The sequence below is a fragment of the Acomys minous genome (assembly GCF_964271855.1).
Source record: "Acomys minous genome assembly, chromosome: 14".
Classification (NCBI taxonomy): domain Eukaryota; kingdom Metazoa; phylum Chordata; class Mammalia; order Rodentia; family Muridae; genus Acomys; species Acomys minous.
Window position 1 is genome coordinate 90,223,984 of NC_140496.1, and position 24,340 is coordinate 90,248,323.

Consider the following 24,340-nt stretch of genomic DNA (forward strand, 5'->3'; position numbering starts at 1 on the left):
CAATGGTTTTACAGACAGAAGCAGAATGACCACAGACAAGGTATCCAAACTTCTGCTGGGGAATTGGCCACCTGTGGGAAAATAACTGGTTACTCTGACAGTGAAGGTACTTACGGGCACTAAATAAATGGTCTCAGAAAAAACAAACAAGACCAACCAGCTAGCCAAAAAACCCACAGCCACAGAGGAGCAATACGCTAGTGCTCCCCAGCTATAACAGAAAGAAGAGGTACAGGTTTGGAGAGCAAACCTTGTAGAGCTCCCAAGCACAGGTATTTCCATCTCTGATTTAAGGACCTTGGCCGTGAGAAAGGTAAGATCACACAGTGGGACTCACTACATTACATGAGATACATTTATGATCTGAGCACCACACTCAATGTAATGGCTGATATCCACAGATACCCAGTAATTCTTAGCTTTATTGCCACCAAGATTGACTATCTGTCTCCTGTACCTCCACAGAAAAAGACAACCAGCTCAGGAGATGGCTCAGTAAGATGCCGGCCACAGAGGCATGGTACGTAACCGCAACCTGAGTGCTGGGGAGGTGGGGACAGGAGCAGCTCTGGGGCTCACCATGATGGCCACCCTTGCTCCATGACCTCCAGATTTGGTGAGAGAATTAAGGAGGACACCCCACACCAACCTCTGGCCTCCATGCCCATGGGTACACACATCTGCAAACACAGGTGTATAAACACATGCGCAGACAAATAAAAACAGAGCGTCATGAACTGAGTGGATTGTATCTTTAATAGTTCAGGGTTGGCAATTACATGAGAATTGTAAAGTAAAACTAAAGAGACTCCTGATAGTAGGCTAAAATTACAAATAACTCAAAACTTCCAATAAATCTATACTGAAAGCTTTCTTGTATTTTGCTTCAGTTGTTTATACTATTAAAAAGATACAACACAAAATGGAGCTCAGTGTGGAGAAAACTTGCCAGAATTTGTGAGGCCCTGGGTTCCAGCCTTAGTACCACAAAAGTAAGTGAGCAAACACAAATTTGTACCACTTTTGATTTTCTTAATAATATTATGACTCCTTTCACATTTCAGTTCTTGATGGCTAGTTCAAAACAATCACAACCTCTTTGTTTAAATGTGTTCATTTTATTTAAATTTTTAAGGGGCCAGAAAGATGGCTCAGTTGTTAATAGCACTAGATGTTCTTGCAGAAGACCAAGGTTCAGTTCCCAGCACCAACACAGTGGCTCACAGCTGTCTGTTAATTCCAGTTCCAGGGGACCCAACATTCTCTTCTGGCTTCCTTGGGCACCAGGCATATGCGTGGTACACATACATACATACATACATACATACATACATACATACAAGCACTCATACACATAAAATAATAAAAATAAGTTTCTAAAACATGTCTATTTGCTTTAATATTATTCACATTTTACAATACGCCGACATAAGACTATAAAATGCGTGTCTGTAATTTACTTGATAGGCTGACTTGGAATTTCCCTTTTAGTTTGGAGGCTTGGCTCGCCATCACTAGTCTTGGTCAAACTGCTAGATATGCTAGCTAAAGAAAGAGAACACATTACATATGTTGCACCAGGCTTACTATGTGCTCATTAATAAATAAGAAGTCCTAGAGATAATCCATCTAATCCAACAGACTTGACAAATGAGTGGCCCCAAATTTAACTGTCTTGCTTTCTTCCCTGTGTCTGGAGGTAATGAGGTTTTATAGCAGAACCAAGCACTCACCTACAGTTTACCCTTTGTTGTATATCCTATTTTACCCTTAATGGTGTATCATTGCTCTTATGAGCCAGGAAATGAAACAAATGGTTTTTGTCTATTTGGCTTTTGTTTCTTTTTTTTTTTTTTCAGTATTTGCCAGTAACCCTTGTGTGGCTGACTTCTTTGCACAGCCAGTGTTTAATCCACACGTGTGTTATGTTCCCTGCAGTGCTGACTCCATCCTACCTATCTTCAGACAAGCAATCAAAGGTCTTATATGGGCCTAAAGAGCTTAATTGTGTTTTGATAATTTTATTCAAAAGTCTGATAAAAAAAAAAACAACTTAAAGTATATAAATGTTTGTGGGGAAATAAAGAAAGAAGTAGAAAGTCATGTAACAACCCTTCCTTCCCAAGTCATCATCCTTAGCAGATTACCCTGTGTGACACGTCCTTGCAGACTCCTTTTTGTCATTATGCACACACAAGTGTTTTATCTATATTTTGTCAATTAAAAAAAATACAAGGAGCCATCTCTTTTTAAAAAGATCAACATATCTTCTCAGTATGTACAAATTCAACCCATTAGATTACAAGTAACTTAATATCCTGTTGCTTCATTTCTCTAAAGTGAACTACAAAAAAGATAAAACAATCTTGAGCAATGAACTGTTTCATTTCAATGCAAATTCAGATGTGCTTTATATTGAATTGACCTTCAAACTGTAGCTCGTAAGTGTAACTTAGCATTAAGTGCTCTTGCCACCTAGCTGTCACCAAGTTAAACAACGCACGCACGCACACAGAGCAAGAACAAGCCTTTGGTAAGGTGAGGCAATATTTTATGATGCAAATAATTTTGTCATTGGAACTTTTTTTTATCTGATTTACTTTTTAGAAATTGAGATAATCATGGTAATGAGACAAAATCTCTATAAAACAAGGAGTTTTATTGCCTCAAGGTAATTCTTGATGGCAATATATTTCATAATTCATCTAAAAACATAAGAGTTCCACAAAAGGCCAAAGAATGGCAAACTACTTCAAATGAGCAAAACAATATGAAAATACAAGGGAGAACTTTTTAAAAAATATACACTCTTTTGAAATACTGATATGCAAAAAATAACTTTTGGCCCATGGCCAAACTTTAAATTCCCAGTTAATTAAAATCTGAAGTGCTGACTTTATTGCTGAAAGACACATTAATTGTTGATTTCAGAATGATACTTGACAATTTGATTTCTATATAAATGCCTAGATACATAAAGTACCAAATATAAGCAGTAGTGTAGCAAGAAAATAACTGGCAGAAATAATTATTCAACCAGTACTGATAGTTAAAATTTCCAAAGGTTTTCCTAGGCACAACAAAGGAGGAAATGTTACTGTAAGAGTTTAATCTTAGTGGCTCCTGTTACACTTCTTTCTTCTTCAGTATGAGTGGACCCACATTATCGCCTGTTAATTCATTGTGCTTATTATGGGACCCATCACAGGCAGGAAACTAAAAGGAAAAAAAAAAAAAGAATTGTAAATGTTATTTTATTTTACAGCAGGACTCATGAAGTAGACATGTGTGAAACACACATGCAGTTCACCAGAGAGCTTCCTGACAGGCCACACCACCATCCCACCACTCCACCCTCCAAGCAGCAGGCAGATCTCTGAGTTTGAAGCTAGCCTGGTCTACAGACCAAGATCCAGGACAGCCAGGGATACAGAGAAACTATCTTGGAAAAAAAAAAAAAAAAAAAAGAAGAGTCTTTTGTGTCTCAGTTGAGTACAAAAGTTTTAAAAAGGTATCAACATTAGCTCTTGGTCTCTATACAGCTCTACATTTGAACTAATTTCTCATTTAAATTTTAAAAATGAAGTGTTCATTCAAAGTAAATTTTATAATGTTTTCTTATAAAACTCATACTATAAAGTTTCTGAAATATTAAAGACGTATTATTAAATGCTCAATCCATCTGATTATAGTTATAACTAGTATTTTATTATAGGTTTTACTCTGAATTTATTGTGGCATTCATATTTTAAAAGCAAAATTGCGATCCTACTGTAATATGCTTTTCTTGTATTAAAGCATGACCTCATGTCATTACATGTTTGGGTGTCTGTGTATAGGGTATGCACTTGCCTGTGAGGATGCATGTAGAGGCCAGAGACTGACATAGCAATGTCTTCAATTGCTTCTCCATCTTAATTTTTGAGACAGGACTTCTCATTGAACCTGTGATGTCACTGGTGGCTGGCTGGGGAGTACCCCAACTGCAAAGCACACCACCATGCTGGGCTTTTATGGGTTTTAAGATCAGAACTCAGGTCCTGATGCCTGTGCAGCAAAACCTTAATCCACAGAACCACGTTCGCATTAAATATTTCTTTTTTTCTTCTTCTTCTTCTTTTTGGTTTTTTTGAGATAGGGTTTCTCTAATCAATGTTGAGTTCAAGGCCAGCCTGGTCTACAAAGCTTGTCCATTAAATATCTCTTTAAAACATGATTTGTGTTGACTTCCCAGTACCCCATCAGTTGTGATCTCCCACACTTTAACTGAAGCCGATTACACTGTTTCTAAACTCTGCTGTTACAAGAGAGGTAACTCACAACATAGTATTTAGTTTCAAATAACCGTCATCAAATACCAAAAAAACCAAAACAAAGCAAAAAAACCAACCAACAATAGATTTTTATTGACTAGAATTCATTTTCCTCATTAAAACTTCTATTATGACTAGCATTTACTAGGTTATACTATGTAAGTTATTTTACATCTATCATTTCACTAAATCTTCAAAAATATCTGCATTACTTATAGAGAAGATTGAAAAAACAAAACAAAACCAAAAAACTATAAACCAGAGATTAAAAGTGAAGAAACTTGGAGGGGGGTGGGTAGGACCAGGATGTGATATGAATAAATAAATATGCATGTTTTTAAGTTAAGAAACTCAGCCAGGTGTGGTGGCGCATGTCTTTAACCCCAGGTGGAGGCTGGGGTTTACAGAGTGAATTACAGGCTAACTAGGGCTACAATGAAAAACTCTGTCTCAAACAAAACAAAACAAAACCATTAAGTAACACAGGGTAGGTACACTGGCCCATGCTTTTTAATACCAGTAACCAGAAGGCAAAAGCAGTCAAGAGTCTCTGAGTTCCAGGCTAGACTGGTTAAAACCACCAACTATAGCCCATTTAGTGCCACAAGAGACCCTGTTGTGTGAGAGAGGAGGAGAGAGGGATGAGGGGAGGGCGTGGGGAGAAACAAAGAAAGAACGAACTAACCAGCCCAATCCAAACCAAGCTAGTAACTGGCTTAACCTGCTGAGGTGCTAGACTGGCATCAAACATTAGTAATTATTTATTATAACATTAAAGTTTAGGCTCCTTTTCATTAAATCGTAAATCAATCTCTCTTTCTCTCTCTCTCTCTCTCTCTCTCTCTCTCTCTCTCATACACACACACACACACACACACACACACACACACGTTTAAAGCATATTGCTCTAGACAAATGCAGAATAGTGCTATAAGAGCATCAGTTCACTGATCTCTTTTACACAGGCACTATCAAGTAAAACCGCACAACCTTCGACTTGGGCATACATATCAGCTTTGAATGCTCAACAGTATGGAAAAATCCCTAACCTCACAGAATTTCAAAATTGGGAACTGAAGGAGCAAAACCATCCAAACTCCACACAAATTTATCATATGTGTAAATGGGTATCTTACCGTCTTGGAACGCCAACACCTACAATAAGCTGCTTTAGTAAGACACAGATCTTCAATGTTTATTTCGTTCACCACTTTGGGATTCTCTTTTTGTATTTTAAGATTAATCAAGCTATCCTTCTGTTGTTTCTTCTTCGGGAAGAATGGACGGACTGCAAGGTAGCCAAGAAGTGCAAGTACACCAAGGAAGGGCAGCAAGCGGAGCCATTCTGAAACTGAACATGTGCACAGTTGTGAGACTCTACAACGCTCTTGGACGGAGCACAGTGACTGTCTAGTTTGGAGTGTGCGCTGTATCTGAGCTTCCTACTCTACCTACCTTATCTGTAAACTGTACAGACACAACAGATCGAGCCGATGAGGAGTCCCTTTATTATTTATAGGCTAACTCAATTTGTAAAACTGAAATTTTTGGAACAGATACTATTTTAAATATCCTATCTCATTTTACCTGGTAAGTATATTTGTTCTTATATTTACTTTTATCTGGAATTATAACCAACATAATTATGAACAAAATGTCATTAAGTTTAGAAACATTTTCACTCCTTTTCTCCATAATGCCACATCTAAAACCATACAATGGAATTTTCACCAAAAAATTAAGTAGTGATTTATAATTTCAGACAAAACATAGCCTTAAATGTTTTAACTTACTTTTTAAAAATTGAAAACAGATTCTTCTCTCGTGCAATACATCCTGACCACAGCCAAGTTACTTTTCAAGTTTAAAAAAAAATTTTAAGGGACTTAATGAATTGAAACACATACATATTGAATATTCTCATCTTAAGATGCTTATTAAATACTTCTTAGAGTATCCAGTCTTTAGGACACATGGAAACACAAACAATGGAAATGAAATGGCTCTCAGGTCTGAGTGTGCTCTTCCCAGTTACCCTGGGTGCCCTCACTGACCTACCCTACACCCTGCACTGCAGCCTAGCTAAGAAAAGACTGCGGAAGGATGCTAACAAGTGTTGATGACAGGCGATATAGGCTGTACTTCAAAGTGCAGCGAACCAACTCATCTAAGTTAGCTTTGACAACTGCACCATTTTAACATTATGTTCATATTACATGTAGGTAAGATGTAGCTTAAGCAGGGTGAGTTCATCAGCCTAAATCCAAAGCCTGTTCTTGTCCCACGACTCAAATTCCACAGATCTAAAATTGAATGGTTTTCTCTTAACAAACTATTCAGAAGAGGTACTACTATTTAACCACTAAAGCACAGTTGCCTAGTAATTTTTCCTCCAACATGAAAGGGCTGGGGATATAGCTCAGTGGTAGAGTATGGGCCTGCCCAAAATGAAAAGAAAATCATTTTGATTCAACACACTGCCAGAGATGGAAATGAAACAACTTATTTCAAATAACCTATAAGCAAATAATTGCTGAATACAAAAAATATTAATTATTACTCAATATAGTATTTTTAAATCACTAGACAGACAAGGACGCATACTCCTACAATCCCAGCACCTGTGTTTCTGTGGCATATGCATGGTTAGTGCCCACAAAAGCAAACTCAGAAGTTGGGTGTCTTCCCTATTGCTGACTTACTGCCTTGAGACAGGGTCTCTCACTGAACTAGAAACTCACCCTTTTTTTGCTAGGCTGGGCCCAGTCCTAAGGCTTTTCAGATGTGTGCTGGGGCTCAAACTCAGGTTCGCATGCTTGCAGAGGGAGCACTCATCCACCTCCCAGCTAGCTGGTCCCTACGTTCTTGACTATGTATCATTTATTTTTCCTACTGTTATTGTTTCATAAATTAACCTCACCAGGGAATAAACGCTTCCACCTTCTGTTGATAAGATTACAGGTGTACATGACCAAGCCTGATTCATGCACTACTAGACACTACGTGCTAGTCAAGCCCTCTGCCAACTGAGCTACATTCCCAGTCCTCAGAAACTGTCCTTACGGCCGGACACGGTGGCACACACCTGTAATCCCAACACTTAGGAAGGCAGGCAGAGCTCTGTGAGTTCAAGGCCAGCCTGGTCTACAAAGTGAGTCCTGGACAGCCAAGGCTACACAGAGAAACCCTCTCTCCAAAAAAAAAAAAAAAAAAAAAGAAAGAAAGAAAAAAAAAGAAAAGAAAGAAAGAAAAGAAAAAAGGAAGAAAAGAAAAATAAACTTCCTTATGAACAATTAATTCCTTGGTAATCCATTGCTCTAAAATAATGATAACATTTTTATATGAGGCAGGCGGATCACTGTGAGTTCGAGGCCAGCCTGGTCTACAAAGTGAGTCCAGGATGGCCAAGGCTACACAGAGAAACCTTGTTTCGAAAAAAAAAAAAAACCAAAAAGAAAATGTTTTTATATGAGTTATTATCTCCTATAATAAAGTAGTAACAAAAACACTACAGGTAACTTCTACTATTCTTAACTATTTGCTTTTACAGCTGACCACCTCCCCTTTCTGACTTATTATTATGAGTGTGTATGATGTTTGGAGTTTGCCACCAGACACGCATAAAATCAGGGAACAAGTTTTTGGACTTAGTTCTCTTCCTGCACTGTGACATAATCAGATGTAGCTCAGGGGCTCAGGTCTGTGCAGCCAGGGTTTTTAACCCCATGAACCAGCTCACCAGCCCGTTCTGTTTTAGGTTACTGATTTAAGGGCAGAGGGCTTAGGGCATGGCCAGTCTACTAAAGTGTTCGCCTTATAATCACTAAGACCTGAGTCTGACATCCAGAAGCCCCATTACTAAGCCCCAGGCATGGTGGCGTGTGCTTGTAATCCCATTGTTAAGCAGAGACAAGGGAATCCCTGAGGCTCAATGGCTAGCCAGTCCAGTCTCAGTGGTGAGTTCCAGAGCCATGAGACAATGTGTCTCAGTGTAGGTGGACAGCATTCTGAGGATGACACACGAAGTGTATCATCAGGCCTCCACATACATGCTCATACCGGGCATCAGCACACAGACACAGGAGCATGCATACACATGTATAGAAAATTTAAGTGCATAGTAAATACTTTCTGAATAAAATCTTATGATTTCCTTTTGTAAATCAGTTTGTTTTCAGATTTTTACTGTGTATTTATACACTACTTAGTAGCCACTTTGTGGAGACACTGCAGTATAAAAACAGCAGCTGCTTGCTGTTTCTCTACATGCAATGCCTGGGGCAGAACAGGAACGCAGCAAACAACGTAATTACTGTTTATCTTTAGTCTAAGTCCAGGTTTCATTTGTCTGTAAAACAGAAATAACAATCATTCATTCGCTTAATCAGCACTATTTACTAAGTACCCTATATTCGAGCTACTGCATTAGGAGTGGGGATGCTCGCTGACAGCTAATGAGAGGAGCGGGCAGACAACAGGAAGCAGAACACAAACAGTATAGTCACAGGCTGTACTAAGAGCCATGGAGAAACAAACAAGGTGACATCAAATGAACAAAACCAACCAACCAGTCAAGCAGAGGACCTGGAGGCCCAGCTGTGAGTTGACTGGGTTTGAGGTAAGAGAGTCAGGAAAGGTTTCTGAAAAAAGAAACTAGGCAGAGACTTGAAAAGTGGGAAGTGAAAGGCTCAAAGATTCAAGAATCTTCAAGACACAAAGAACTTGTAAAACCGCCCAGCCTGTCTGTCACGCAGGAAGAACTGTAGGACATCATTTGAAAGAGAGCTATTGACACATTTAGTCATGAAGATCGTCATGTGAATGAGCATCGCCCTGTACTAGACTTGCATGAACTAGCACTACAATGAATTTTAGTTAAACTGAGTCCATTCTTCACCACAGCGGCATTTAGATGTTCCTATTGGATTTGTTACCTTTCTCCACAGCTTACAAAGTTAAGATAGAGAAACGACTTAAGGTGTTTAAGAAAAAAGCTTCTAGAACCTCTACAATTAACAAACCCTCATTAACATGTTAGTGTAGTGATGGGTTTTGAAGATACCAAAATTATAGACAAGTGAACTGCCACAAAAGAACTTTGCATCTGTTTGTTATACAGAGGTAGGAAGAAGAATTGCAATGCTGTAAAATACGGGCAATTAGAATCAGCCATGTAGAAAGGATGTGATGATTCATTGCTTCAGCTTTAACACCTATTTGGGCCTTTCTAAATGAAAAGCAGGAACAGTTCACAGACAAAGGGAGGTGCTGCGTCCTGAGCAGGGTTAACTGCGGGCCACGTGCCAGCAGGGCACTCAGGACAATGGAAGAAGAGAAGTACTTAGGCTATGAGCAGGTGTCACAAGATGAGAAGTTCCGATATGCAGCAGGGAGGGAGGAATAGGAAAGCACTGAGTATGTAAGTGTACTTAAGAAATTACCCAGTTGCTCAGAGGTTAAGAGCACAGGCTGCTCTGCCAAAGATCCTGAGTTCAATTCCCAGCAACCACATGGTGGCTCACAACCATATTTAGTGAGATCTGGTACCCTCTTCTGGTATGCAGGCAGAATAATAAATAATCTTTAAAAAAAAATTACCTAGTTGCAAAGTCAAGCTAGAATCTGATGAAAACGGACTGAGGGAGGGTTGTGAGGAAGAGCACAGAAGAATGAGGCTTAGAGAATTCTACTGGAAATATATGGAACCTGCTGTGGCGGTGCGAGCTCAGAAGCCAGCGCTCAGGGGACTGGGGTAGACTCTGACCAGCCTATGTTACAGACCATGTCTCAAAAAGACAAAATAAGCCAAACACCCACAAAGACCAGTCCAGAAGAAATGAATCCACCTGGATCTAAAACAGAGGAAGAGAAAACTGTGAGAAATACTCTGTACTGAGGTTCTGTAAAGCTTGGACATTTCTGAGGAGTGTCCAAACTCAGAGCAGGTCTGTGAATAACTCCAATGCTCTTGTAAAAATAAAAACTGTGATCTGACCAGGGACTCACTATAAGATCCAGGCCAGGCTAAAACTTGCTCTGTAGCCCAGGCTGGCATCATGACCTTCCTGCCTCAGCCTCCTGAGTGGCTGTGACATGGCCATGCCCCAGACCTGGCTCAGTCTCTGGAAACTTAAGAACCAGCAGCTTATATAGTGAAGTCAGCAGGTTTGGGGGTTGATTAGTTACAGAACACACGCTGTAAGGAGTGAAGTGCCTCCTTGATTTTAGACTTCTGGTTTTACTTTATTATATGAAAGGAGGTCTCTAATGGATGATAGGTTTTTTTGTGTGTTTTGTTTTGTTTTGTTTTTGTCAAGTTTCACCGAAGTAAACTAATTCATGTGGGCAAAATATCATGGATAGTGTATAAATCTAGAACTAAACTGTTTTCTGACTTTTGAATATTTTTCTTCCTAGTTCTATTTTTAAAGCTTTATAAGATAATAGAAAATGTCTCTTAAAAGTCCATGTATTATGTTTTCAAAGGGCAGAAATGCACTAATTTATCTTAAAGGCCTTATTCTTGAGAATTTAACAGAAAGAAAGATGGTTCCTGACAGATCAGAATTATCAGTACTTAAATCCTGTGTGGTAATTTAGAATTTCCATGTTTTCTAAGAATGCAGACTCACCATGTGAGAACTGCAGGATGGGGAGCTAGCCAAATCTAAATATGGAGAGAGATAATGTGAGCCACAACCTTGTGGATTAATTTTCAGAGAAGAAAATGATGACACTTTTGGTCTTCTAAACATATAAATGAACCTCTTAAAAGCTGTCTTCTAGCTGGGAGCTGGTGGCACACACCTTTAATCCTAGCACTTGGCCGGCAGTGGTAGGTAGATCTGTGTTCAAGGCCAGCCTAAGTCTACAAAGCACATCCAGGACAGCCAGGCCTATTACACAGAGAAACCCTGTCTCAAAAAAGAAAGGAAAAGAAAAGAAAAAGAAAAGCTGTCTTCTAAGTTTTCATTTCAATGAAAATCGATATTATAGATCCTATAAATAGCTCACCCAGGAAAACAAAATGCCATTACTATTGCAATATACTCTGATGGGAAGACTGAATAAAAAGTAGCTTGAAGGTTTTTTCTAATCCTCCAAATCAGACCCTATAATTGTTACTGTTAAATTCCAAACAGAATGCTTTCCGATGCAGCTGCTGCTACAAAGTTCATGGTTGTTGGACAAGTTGACAGTACAGATTATGATACCTAGATATGTAGATTTGGGTCTTAAACAGCTACTACTAAGATGCCACACACACTTAACCAGGCCTGGAACACGGAGGCAACGGCAGGATCAGGAATTGAAGACTGTCCTCAGCCAGAGTTTGAAGCCAGCCTGAGTCACTGGAGACCCTGACTGGAAAACAAGACAAAACAGTCACCAGAGTGGTCCAGTCCTGACATTAAACATTTCATCATTTTAACTGAAAGCTACTACACACTATTGATTTAGGAGGGGGAAAGTTACAGCTGAGTTTCCTCAGTGTCTTTAATAAGGATGAATTATTTATTGACAGAAGGAACCTGTACAAAAACATGCTTGTAAAAGTCTCCTAGCCGCTGAACTCAAAGTCATACCATCTAATCTGCTTCAAGCACATTTCATCCATAAAAAATTGGAAACTAACATGAATGTATCCACAGTGGTACCCAACACATAGAATGCGAGTTGCCCTACACCAGAGTGAGAAAAATTGGCTTCCTTTTTTTGTTTTGTTTTGGTTTTTTTGTTGTTGTTGTTTCTCGAGACAGAGTCTCTCTGTGTTAGCCTTGGCCATCCTGGACTCTCTTTGTAGACCAGGCTGGCCTCGAACTCACAGCGATCCGCCTGCCTCTGCCTCCCAAGTGCTGGGATTAAAGGCATGCACCACCACGCCCGGCAGTTTCCTTTTTTTTTTTTTTTTTTTTTTTTTGACTATTAAGAGCCTAACTAATGGGAGGCAGAGGCAGGTGGATTGCTGTGAGTTCGAGGCCAGCCTGGTCTACAAATCGAGTCCAGGACAGCTAAGGCTACAAAAAGAAACCCTGTCTCGAAAAAAACAAAAAAAAACCCCAAAAAACAAAAAGAAGAAGACAGGAAAAAAAGGGAGGGGGCCTAACTAATGTGCATTATTAGAATAAACTGGGAAAGCAGAACAATGCCTCAAAATGACTGCACCCCAGTTTAGTGACTACCCTCAAAAGGATATAATTCAAAGGGGAAAAACAACCGGCTTATAACTTTAAACTACTACGGCTCACACTTTTTCAAAATGAAGAATTAAACATTTCAAGCTTTAAGGGGACGTGAAGGCAAAGTACAAGATTAGTAACTGATAGGACACTGCAGGAGGGTAGGAGGGTTCCATTAAAATAGCGCTTAAGGAAAGAAATGGTAAAGGAGGGAAAGTCAATGTTTTACGTACTTGTCACAAAGTTTAAAATATGGGAGTAGGACTAAGAGATTTTGATGTTCATAAAGAGCTCAATTCTATGTCACTTTGAGTGTCTACATGTTTCTTTAGTGCTTGTTAATTAGTTACTTGCTTTCTAATCTATTTTATACACTCTACTAGATTTCTTTTTCTTTTCTTTTTTTCTTTCTTTCTTTCTTTTTTTTTTTTTTTTTTTGGTTTTTCGAGACAGAGTTTCTCTGTGTAGCCTTCACCTTCCTGGACTCACTTTGTAGACCAGGCTGGCCTGAAACTCATAGCGATCTGCCTGCTCTGGCTCCTAGGATTAAAGGCCTGAGCCACCACTGCCCGGCCCAACTACTGGATTTCTTAATGTTTAAAATGATAAAAACTTACTACCTACTTTTTAGCAAGCAGAGCAGCTGTCACAGACAACAAATGGCACGTTTCTAAAAGTCTGTACGACATAGTTCATCCATCTATACTTTTATCCCTAACATCAAATGCACATGTGTTTGGGGGAAGTACTCAAGTGAGAACGAACAGCAAACAAAATAATTTCTTTGGAATGGAGCTGACCCCCAGCTCCAAATATTCCTTACCAATTATTATTAATTCCATCGTCTGGGTCACAGAATCATTTTATGTTTCTTTTATCAGTCGTCCAAGTACTGTATTTTAAGCCAGCTATCTCTCGAAGGCTGCAGGCCAATCGAGCCCCCTCACCTCAGAATTATCTCAACTCATGTTTACATTGATGATCACTCAGGACCTCGAGCTTTGCTGAATTTGTCACCATCCCCCACGGTCTGGAGAACCAGTTTAGAAAGGTCTACCTCACACTGTAATGCTCCAAACCCAACGCCACCTTTCAAGTATTGACTGCATTCGGCAGACTTTTATTGTCAAGATGTCAAGTACTGAGTTGTGGTAAGGTTTTCATACAGGCAGGACCTTAATTCCTTAAATTTCATATTCTGAAATCGTTATCAGCCTTGGAATACTTCTGGCTACTTTTTTCTTTCCCAGGAAGTTGCTCCAGGAAGTGTAGTTACGGAGGTGACCTCAAATGCCTCCATGATAGGTTGACCCGTGCCGTCGGGTACGGAGGTCACTCGTGATTTCGTTAATAAAGGCATCGTACACGCCTTACGTGGAGACAGTATCACGCGCTGGGCGCCTCAGAGAACAAGGGACTTAAAGTGCTTCAAACACGCACGCTGTAGTGAGCAAACCAATGAGACCTGCCACGCTTAGCTCAGCACCTTCCCTTCTGCATTAGGAAAGGTACCCCTTCCCAAAGCCCCGCTCCGCGCAGGCGCACACGCGCCCCGGGTCACGTGACAAGGCCCGGCGCCCCGCCCCTCCCCGCGCCCGGTTCGCCACAGCTTCCCCCCTCCCCCGCCCCCGCACCCCCGCGGGGCGGCGCGCGAGGATGGGGTGACGGCGGGAGGGTTACCTGTGAGGCGGGCGAAGCCGGTAATGCTCTCGGGGACCGGGAGCTGCTTGAGGTAGGCGGGCAGCTGCACCTTCACGATGCGGGCCACGCTGTCCAGGACCATCCTGCCGGCGGCGGCGGCGGCGGCGTCCGCTGCCCCGTTCCCCCGCTGCTGCGCTTGCGTGGGAGCGGAAGCGGCCGGCGGGCTCGCGCGCGGGAGGTGGCCCCGCCAGACCGCGATTGGCGCGCGGCGAGTGACGTGCGCGCTGCGGAGCGGAGCGCGGCCTCCGGTGCGGGGGTGGGCGCTCGCTTTTAGGCCCTTGACGTCTGCGGAAGCCGGCGGCCGGCCACGCACCGCGCGGGGCTGAGGCGAGTGAGCGCTCTCTCACCGGAAGCCGCCTTTCGCAATTGAGTTTCTCCCGGTTTCCGGCCGCTTCTCGGCAGGTTGCGTGCCCCTGCCCCGGCCCCGACCCCGGCGCTGTGCTGCGCAGTGTCCAGGTCCGCCGCGTCACCTTCCCTGTAAGCCGGACTTCAAGAAACCCAACGCTTACCCACTGTTTCCTCCGCAACTTCAGTCAGTTCTGCTCAAGTATCCTACATTCCTCCCTCCTCCCCCCTCCCCCTCCCCTCCACTGACAAATTAGAATAATCCATGGTTAGATTTTTTTTTTCAGTCCCTTCTGCTGGTCAACCAAAAACGCTTCAGGAAATTTTGTTTTGTTTTTAATGTAAAAAAAAAAAGTGTTTCTTTTTTTGTTGTTGTTTTGTTTTTTAGACAGTCATGTCACCCAGGCTGCCTTCACTTTCAGGAAGCTGATAACTGAGTTATCTTCTTCATCTTCCAAATACTGGGATCGCCATACTTTTCTTGTGGAGGTTTCTTGTTACAAGGGCTTACTTCTTGGAAACTTAGAAGGACTTGTGAAGTTTTCCTTATTTTGGCTGAAGTTAGAATAGCCAGAGTCATGCACGCGCTGTGGGGTTAAAGGCTACGTTAGCCCGAGAAGCCTACTGGTAGGAAGCTAGTCAGGTCAGCAGGCTTGAAGGTCACTGAGGATGGACCCCTCAGCGGTCTTCGGCTTACAATGCTAGAAACTGCAACTCTGATTACTGGTCACAAATGGCTCAGTGGTTAAGAGCATTGTCTGTTCTTCCAGAGGACCTGAGTTCAATTCCCAGCAACCACAGAGTGGCTCACAGCCATCTATAATGGGATTTGATGCCCTCTTCTGTTATACATGCAATTAGAACACTGAGATAAATAAATATTCTTTTAAAATGAGATCTAAATCACATCTCTGGCCTTGGTGAAAACATGACATTCTAAACTGACCAAAAGATCGTAAGTTTGCTATCTGATGCTGAGGAGGAGGGCTTTCTGGGAAAAACAAAGACATAACCATGTAAATGGGACTGTCAAGAAAATAGGAAAGTTGTCTGTTCAAGAGCTGTAGAAACTTAAATAGTACAAAGCCCACTTAAAACACAGAACAACATCATAGTTTATTGGGCTGTTGTCCCCTGTCACCTCTGCAGTGCTCCCTTTGTTACTACCCATTTTCACCTATTGTGAGTACCCTACTTTACTGTTTAATAAACACTGTCTTCACTATATTGTATCTTGTCTAAATTTTTTTTGACAGACCACAAGAACTAGAGCTGAGAGGAGGCCAGCGTATCTGAGAAACTTCACATCAGTGTTCTATAACATACAGTATTTGGTATGCCAATGTAACATCAAGCTGTAATTGGCTTTATTTTCTTTTAGTTGATATTTTAAAGTGGGAAAAAATAAACGGTCCTTTGAACTGTTTAAATTTAATCTCATCTTTCACTGAAAACATAAAAGAAAAGTAGCAAGTAATGAAAACCTTGAAAAATTACTATCATTTTTAATTATCAGATTGTCCAAGTACAACTGGAATCACAGGTATGCTATAGGAGCTGCACTCATGAGCTGTGGCATAGCAGGTGGAATGGGATAGCCATTGCACTCATGAGCTGTGGTGTAGCAGGTGGAATGGGATAGCCATTTGACTCATGAGCTGTGGTATAGCAGTATAAATGATATACAAAAAATGATGATTTAAAAGATTAGGATTTCCATTCCTTTTCAGAGCTTGGTTCTGTTTTTGTTGTTTTGTTTGTTTGTTTGATATGAAAGAAAAAAGGACCTGAAGTTGTTTGCCTCAAAACAGGTGAGATTTAAGCATTCTTGCCCTCTAAACTGTTCTGGACTGTTTATTATCTTTAACCAGCATTGGTCAGGTATACCATTTTTATGGAAATGGTTGAGGTAGGCGGTAAGTTGGAAGTAGAGAGTATATTGCAGAATGATTGAGAAAAGACATTGGATAGTTGTTTCTTTTAATTCGTTTTGAGAAGAGTAAACTATGCTATGTTGAATGTCAAGACCTCTACAGTTTCTAATTTAAGATAAAAAGTAGATACCTCTCTTAGTAAGATGTTCAAATGCCAGATTGCAATTCAGTATACACAGTACCCTTGTCAACATACAGCATTTGTCTAATACTCAGAGAGACTCTTTGTATTCTTTTACCATACTCGGCAATACCATCACTGCAATTGTTTTGCTTTGTCTGGTTTTTAACTTAATATAAAAAATTCCATTTGTGTGATTAGCTTCCCTTAACACTATTTGTAAATGCTGGTTTGTATTTTTGATGGACATGTATATGGCTAAAACTGTCTTGAAATTTAGAAAAGTATGGATCATATATTAGCTGTTTCTGTTGAATGCCAGAGCTATGCTAAAAGGGAGCCCTAGGGCTAGAAAGATGGCTTAGCAGTTTAGAGTACTTGCTACTCTTGAAGAGGACCCTGGTTCAGTTCCTAGAATCCACATGACAGCTACAACCACCCATAACTTCAATCACAAGTGATCAGGTCTGGCCTGTGCACGATGCATGTGGTACACAGACATACACGAAAGCAAAACACTCATACATTTGTTTTTGGTTTTTTTTAATTTACACATGCTCTTGACACTAAGATCCTTACTGAGGATGTTTTCTTAGATTCTCTTCAAAATTTATATCATGTTTCACTTTCTTTTAAAATAATTTTTTAGTATGTTGGTATGTTTAGTATGTTGGAATATGCACCACATTCATGCCTGGCAACTATGAAGGCCAGAAGTGGGCATCAGATGCCTTGAGACTGGAGTTACAGTCTGTTGTGAGCCACTGTGTGGGTGCTGGGAATCAAACCCAGGTCTGTAGAGCAGCCAGTGCACTTAACCATTAGGCATCTGTCCAGCGTCTTTTTTTTTTTTTCAAATGGTCACAGGTAATCCAATATAACTTTGTATACACCACTGCACCTGGTCCATTCCAGTTTTTAGTTTTCACTTCAACAGTCCTGCTTTATTGGGTATGATGGCTATTTCTTGGTTGTCGACTGGACTGAATCTGAAAATAACTAAAACCCAAGCAACTGAGTACACCTGTGAGGAATTTTTTTTTTATTAATTAAATAATATGAACTGGGAAGATCCACCTTTCATCTGGGCCATACCTGTTGGTCGCCTATATAAAGGACATAGAAGAAGGAAGGGTAATTTTTTGTCTGCTTGCTCTCGCTTTCTCTGGCAAGGCCATTCCTTCACTGGCATTACGGCCTACTCCTTTGGGATTCCAATATATGTCGAAGCCCTGCTGAGACACCGAGTTTCGTGGACTGAATAGCTACTGAATTCATGGACCGTCCATTGGTAGACAGCCATTGTTGGACTAGCTGGACCACAGTCTGTCAGCCATTTTAAAAAATCCCCAAATAGGTAGGTAGGTAGGTAGATAATGGATAAACAGATTATAAGTCTGTTCCTCTATAGAACTCTAAAACATTGGGTACTCATGAGACAACACCTGAAAATAATATGTTCTAAAGAAAAGTGACATGCTTACCTTACAACAGTCAGTATTCAACAAATTATGGTTTTACTAGCACTAAAATGTCATCGCAAAAAAACTAAAACAAGAAACTGAGACATAGTCTTACATAGCCCTAGCTGACTTCAAAATCACATTCCTCCTTCCTTTGTCTCCCAAGTGCCAGGATATGCATAGACTAGCTCTTCTTTTGATTTTCACATGGATATATGGCTGCCTGATTATTCTAATCCATAATATGCCAATACTTGGTATATTTGTTGAGGACTTATTTAAGATTTTGGTAAGTATAAATGCTTAAGGGATCCCCATGCATAGTATCAAGAAATATTTTTATCTACCATCCCTCCAGCCTTTAGATGAATTTAATAAGCTTTTAGTGGAAGCTTGGCATACATACAGAAAAATAAACAGATTGCTTTCCATCAGTGGCATCATAAAGAAGATAATCATATAACCACTACACACACAACTATGCTACTCTATCCTCAAGTGTCACTATATTCTGAAATTTAGAACAAAATAATGGGTTTACTAGTACTTAACCCTTAGGTAAATTAAATTATCCGTAGTATATTTTGTGTCTGCCTTTACTTAACACCACGAGATTTAGTCATGTTGGTACTTGTAGCAGTGTATATTTGTTTCACTGTTGTATATTCTATCAGTACACCACAGTTTATCCATATCACTGGTTGTGGGTTGTAGATGCTGCTAGTTTTTAAACTCTTATTGGCTCCGTATGCCTCTACCTCCCTTATCTACCCTAAAGCCTAATATCTTCCCCAGCCCTAGGTAGGAAAGAAAGGTTAGAAGGGAACGGGGACAGAGATCTCTTTAGACTTAGTTCCAGCTGGTCAGGGTCATCAGGTTCTTTGGGGCCATACCAGTCTTCAGTCAGGACATCCAGCACAGCCTTCTTCCTTCTCCCACCGCGTCAAGCAAGTGTTTTCCTTTTCTCTCTCCCAGAGCATCCTCTCTGGAGCCTCTTTTGTCTCTGATATTTATACTTTCTTGCAGTCCTCAGAGTTAAACTATCTCCAACTGGCAAAGAACACGCCCCTCTGAGCTGTGGGTAAACTAAGGCAGTTCTATACCCCACACTTGGGAATAAAACAAAAATATATTTACATAACTGAGTTTTTAGAGAAACTAAAACTTCCACTACAGTGGGTATTGGATGTGTTTCCAGTTTGGTTTAGGGCAGGAGGTTAGGAATATTCTTTTACATACTTAGGATGCTTCTATATGCATTTTGCTGGTGGTTCTTGTAGGCCTAATTGTGGAGGAATGCTGAGTGGATGTAACAATTGTCAATAAAGCGCTGGTTAGCCAATCATCTGGGCAGAAGGACAGGGAGTAGAAGGCGGGACCTCCTGAAGGAGAGTGAGGAGGTTTGTCAGTTGGAGGAAGAGGTGGTTGACTGGGGAGGAAGACGAAGGGGAGAACGGCCTGATGAGCACTTTAGTGGCAAATGCTTTGGGTATATGTATTACATATCAGTTTAGAGTAGTTTGTTTACCTTAGTTTAGGAATAGATTTGCTTCTGTTTAGATTCTGCCCAGTGCGCGTTGTGCTGGCAGCTTTAAAGTACGCTTCAGACTCTGTGTCTTTTATTAGCTCTTGGGCCGAACCGATACATTTTTAATGTATCACCTAATAACTCACTAGTAGAATTTTCAGGTTCCTGTGACTTAGGAGGTCACTCTGAAAGTCAAGTATGGAAGGGAGGTATGCTTCCCAGGAAGCAAGGCTTCAATGAATGAGACGTGTTACTAACTTTAGGTTCTATGTGTGGTGTATATAGATGTTCCTGTGAATCAATCTCAATCTACCTCCCTCCCTCCCTCCCTCCCTCTCTGTGTCTATGCCTGTGTGTCACATGTAGAAGCCAGAGGTCAACTTTGAGTGTTTCCCCTGATCCCGCTTCATTTAGAGCTGGATCTAGAGCTCACGGATCTTGATAGGCTGGCTGAGTAATGAGCTCTAGGAGTCTGCCGCTCTCTGTACTGGGTCACAGACACATACCATGTGAGGCTTTTTACATGGGTCCTTGTACTTTCGAGGCAGACATTTTATCAGCTGAACCATCTCTTGAGCCTCAAGTTTAAGCTTCTTACAACATGAAACAAAAAGGTAGAGAAAAGGAGTACTCAATTGGCAGGAGTGAGGGATCCCATCGTAGGATTTTTATCCAGGATCCCCTTTATAGTCTCTGGACCAGGCCCACTGGTTTACTAATACGTAGGTGGGGGAAATAAAGTAATCATTTAAAGGCCTTGACTAGGACTCAGATCTTACAGCAATGTATGTTTCAGCCACCCTACCTTAGTAAAGAATCTTATTCACCTTTGTAGGCAGAGTGGGGAATACAGCAAATCTAGACTGAGTGTGGCAGCACACACCTTTACTCCCAGCACTCAGGAGGCAGAGGCAAGCGAATCTTTGAATTCAAAGCTTGCCTGATCTACAAAGCAAGCAAGTTCCAGGACAGCCAGAGATACAGAGAGAAACCATCTCAAAAAAACAAAAAGAAAACGGCGATAATTTTGTTATTTCTTTTTTCTTACCATGTGTAAGGCTAGACTAAGGCAATTAGCACATTAAGCCCACCAGAATTTTGAGGCCTAAGATGATTCAGGCCCTACAAGATTTGATCTGTGTTCTTAGGCTACACACATTAACTCAAAGCTTCAGGTTGATGAACTCTATATTGCACATGCAGCCCTGCGGACTTACAGCAAACTGTTTTTAGCTTTTTGGAAGAGCCAGATGGCTTTCTGGGAAAAGCCTCAAATGCCGGGGCACAGTTCTGATTCTTTTTCCTTTGTGTTTGTATTACTTGAACCTTTGCTGTCTTCTCTAATTTGGTAGCTTCCCAATGCCTTTAAAACAGGTATGGTTATTTTATTAGGGTTTAGCTTTTCTTCTTGTTCGCAACAAAAGTATGAGCAAAACACCCAGTTCTTCATTATCAAAAGTAGAACCTAAAGAATCTCCTGTCTGTCTTTTGTTCTCTCACTCATTGGCAATACCCTGCTCATGCCTCTGGAGTGCTGAAAGCACACACCATGCTGGCTTCTGATTATTTTCTGTATAATAACACAACTTTGAGTAGCCAGGCAGTGATGGCACAGGCGTTTAATCCCAGCACTCTGGAGGCAGAGGCAGCTGGATCTCTGTGAGTTCAAGGCCAGCTTGGTCTAGAAAAAAAATGAAAACTTTTGATTGTGTAAAATTGTAATGAAAACTATGCCAAGAGGCATCTATAGTAATGGACCAAATATGAGTTTAGAGTCATCATAGAGTATGAAAAGAATGCTGATGTCAGAGTCACAAGGGCCAATAATTATACTGATCCTGTCACCTCTTGTAAGTCATTTAGTCTGTCAGATGCTGCTTCCTTATTTACACCTAGCCACCTCATAGGTCCTCAATAAATATTTGGATGAAATATTAATCACTTGTAGATATTGATAATACGGAATTATCATATTAGTAACGAAAAATACATTATAAAATTCAAACTGCAGAGCTGGGCACCTATAATCCAGCACTCAGGGAGGCAGAGGAAGGCAGATCTCTGTGGGATCTAGGCCAGCCTGCTCAACAAAGCAAGTCCAGGACAGCCAGAGAAACACTGTCTCTGAAAAAAAAATTAAAATGCAGTGTGCACAGGAGATTGATGAAGGAAAAAATATGGGAATCCCATGAATCCATTGAGCTTTAGTGACTAGAAAATTGTATTTACCCTAAAGAGGCCAGTCAGGATAGGAACTGATTTTTGAAAATCAAGTAGTTTAATTTTAATTGTAGAAATTTCAGCAATTAACAAATTAATCATTTTCCTCAATTTTTAATGTGAGATTATTTAATGTTCAGAAAAATTTAAGTTCTTAAAAAGATGTTATCTCTAAGAAGTTCTATAGTCTCACTTAAAAGCAACAAAAATTCACACACACTGTAATTACTCAGGTCCATCTGTTTTGTAAAACTGACTGATAAAGTGATTATATAGGGAATTAACTAATAAACATTTGCTAGGAAAAGATGAAGGCAAGAAGGGGATGTGAGTGGTCTGAAGAGGAGTGTATATATCAACATAAATTATATACATGTACGAGTTGTCAAAAACGTTCTGGAAAAAGCACTTTCTAGGTTAACACTAGGTGGCTACTTTTCATGTGCATCATGTTAATTGTCACCACTAATAACTCAGGGTGTTTATATCTCAGACGTTTGGTCTGGAATTTAGGTAGGACTCACACGGATGACTTCTGTTCCTTGTGCCATTGTTTGGGGCTCTCTAGTGGTGCTCAGGGATAGCCTATGATTGAGACCTCAAGCTGGCTTCATTCACCGGTCTGGAATGTCAGCATAGTGTCTCTAGCGTGGTGTCACTACCCTGGCCTCGCTGGCTAAGGTACAGGAAGTAGGAGCTGGTAGCTCTTCAGCGTCTTGTTTGTGGGCATGGAGAACCATCATTCTTACTATATTCTACAGTCATTCCAGAGCCTATCTCAACTCAGAGGGGAAGCATAGACCCCCTTGAGAAATAGAAACACAAACTTGTTTTCTTTCATTTTGAGAGGAGGGGCTTCAGAGTTCCGTTTCAATTTGACTAATCTGTTTAGTGAAGGTCTTTACTGTACTCCTGCCCCCCTTGGCATCTATACCTGGAGGATCTCCTGAAAGCTAGTCACTGTGTCTCTGCCTTATTTCTTAGAGTCACAGCTCTCTTATGCCTACATGTTTGAATCTGTCCTCTAAAGTTCTTGTGTTGAAAACAATCCCCAATGCACCACACACTGAAAATAGGGTGTAATAACAGGTGAAGACTTCACCTTCAAGAATAGATTAATAGCATCCAGTGAGTAGGTTGGTTCTCAAAAGGAGGCTGTAGTCTGTACTGCTCTGACATGTCTCTTTGCCTTCAATGTGCTTGCTGGTCTTTCAACCATGTTATGATAAAGAAGGAAGATCTTCATGAGATGTGGCCCTTAGTCTTAGGCTTCCTATCTTTAGGAAACATGACCCATTTGAATAAACTTGTTTATAAGTTAAAAAACTATATGCATGGTGCCTTTCTTTTAAATGCATATACATTTAGACAGAAAAATGTAAGATAGTTTCTGTTCCTCTATAAAAAGTTCCTCTTGGCATTTTCAAAACTCATGATGGACAAGCCACCTTAGCCCTAGCTATGTCTTTACATTAAGTCTGTGTGGTTATATATAGCATTTCACTGAGAGGTCGGTGGTAACAGGGCTGCAGCACTTCATCCATTAAAAAGCCGGCTTGGGGGTTAGAGCAAATTTTCCTTGGTATCTTTTGCCTCTGGTCATGTTAGTTTGACACAGGATCCCTTGGTGTCCAGACTAACTTGTAACTATGTACCAAAACTGGCTTTGACTTCCTGATCGTCCTCGCCTCCCAAGCGCTGGGACTAGTGATGCATCACCAGGCCCAGCTTTGCCCTGGAGTTTTACTCTAATTCCCTTTATATGAGGAGAAGTAGGTTGCACAGAGATATTTTCCTATTTCGTTTTCAAACTCAGCACAAGCTTATGATAACATCTGTTCTAGTTCTACCCTAAAAAATAAGAATTTTATGCTTTTACTTCAGTTCTTAGAAATGAGTTAGCATTTCCTCTTATTTAAGTAGTAAGGCTTGAGTTTCTCAACCTAAAGGATCCTGAATTGAGAAGCAAAAGTCAACAGTGTAAACTTTATTCTGTAGCAAAAAGTTCTATGACATTGAATTCTCCAGTACATGGCTTTAGTTCCTGTAAGTCAGTGAGGTTTGAAGAGCTCTGTTACCATAGATAAATCTCAAAATTATGCTATGTGAAAACAAGAGAGAATACTGGATAGCTCAAATAAAATTCTAAAAACTGCTGACAAGATGACTCAACGGGTAAAAGTGATTGCCACTAATCTAACAACTTAAACAAAATCCCAGAACCTACCATGGTCAATAGAGAACTGACTCCTGAAAATTGTTTTCTGATTGTGCCACACATGCTCACAAATAAGACACAAAAATATTTTAAGGCATGAAAGAGCCAGGCATGGTAGCGCACTCCTTTAATCTCTGCACTCAGAGGTGAGGAAGGCAGATCTCTGTGAGTTCAAAGCCAGCCTAGTATACAATGCAAGTCCAGTACAGCTAAGGCTACACTGAGCAACCCTGTCTCGAAAATACAAAAAGACATGAAAGAAAAATTTTAAAATGCAAACTAATGTACAGAAAGAGAACACAGGTTAGTGGTTTTCT

At 40.6% G+C, this 24,340-nt stretch overlaps 1 protein-coding gene across 1 annotated transcript; it reads right to left on the reverse strand.

Annotated features, from left to right (window-relative positions):
- Window positions 1–735: 735 nt before the first annotated feature.
- CISD2 (CDGSH iron sulfur domain 2) lies at window positions 736–14,489 on the reverse strand. Its single transcript, XM_084755928.1, has 3 exons — window positions 14,174–14,489; window positions 5,450–5,664; window positions 736–3,216 (listed from the first exon to the last, which is right to left on the reverse strand). The coding sequence occupies exons 1-3, from the start codon at window positions 14,274–14,276 to the stop codon at window positions 3,127–3,129; spliced, it is 408 nt and encodes a 135-aa protein (XP_084612054.1). The 5' UTR covers window positions 14,277–14,489; the 3' UTR covers window positions 736–3,126.
- Window positions 14,490–24,340: the final 9,851 nt, after the last annotated feature.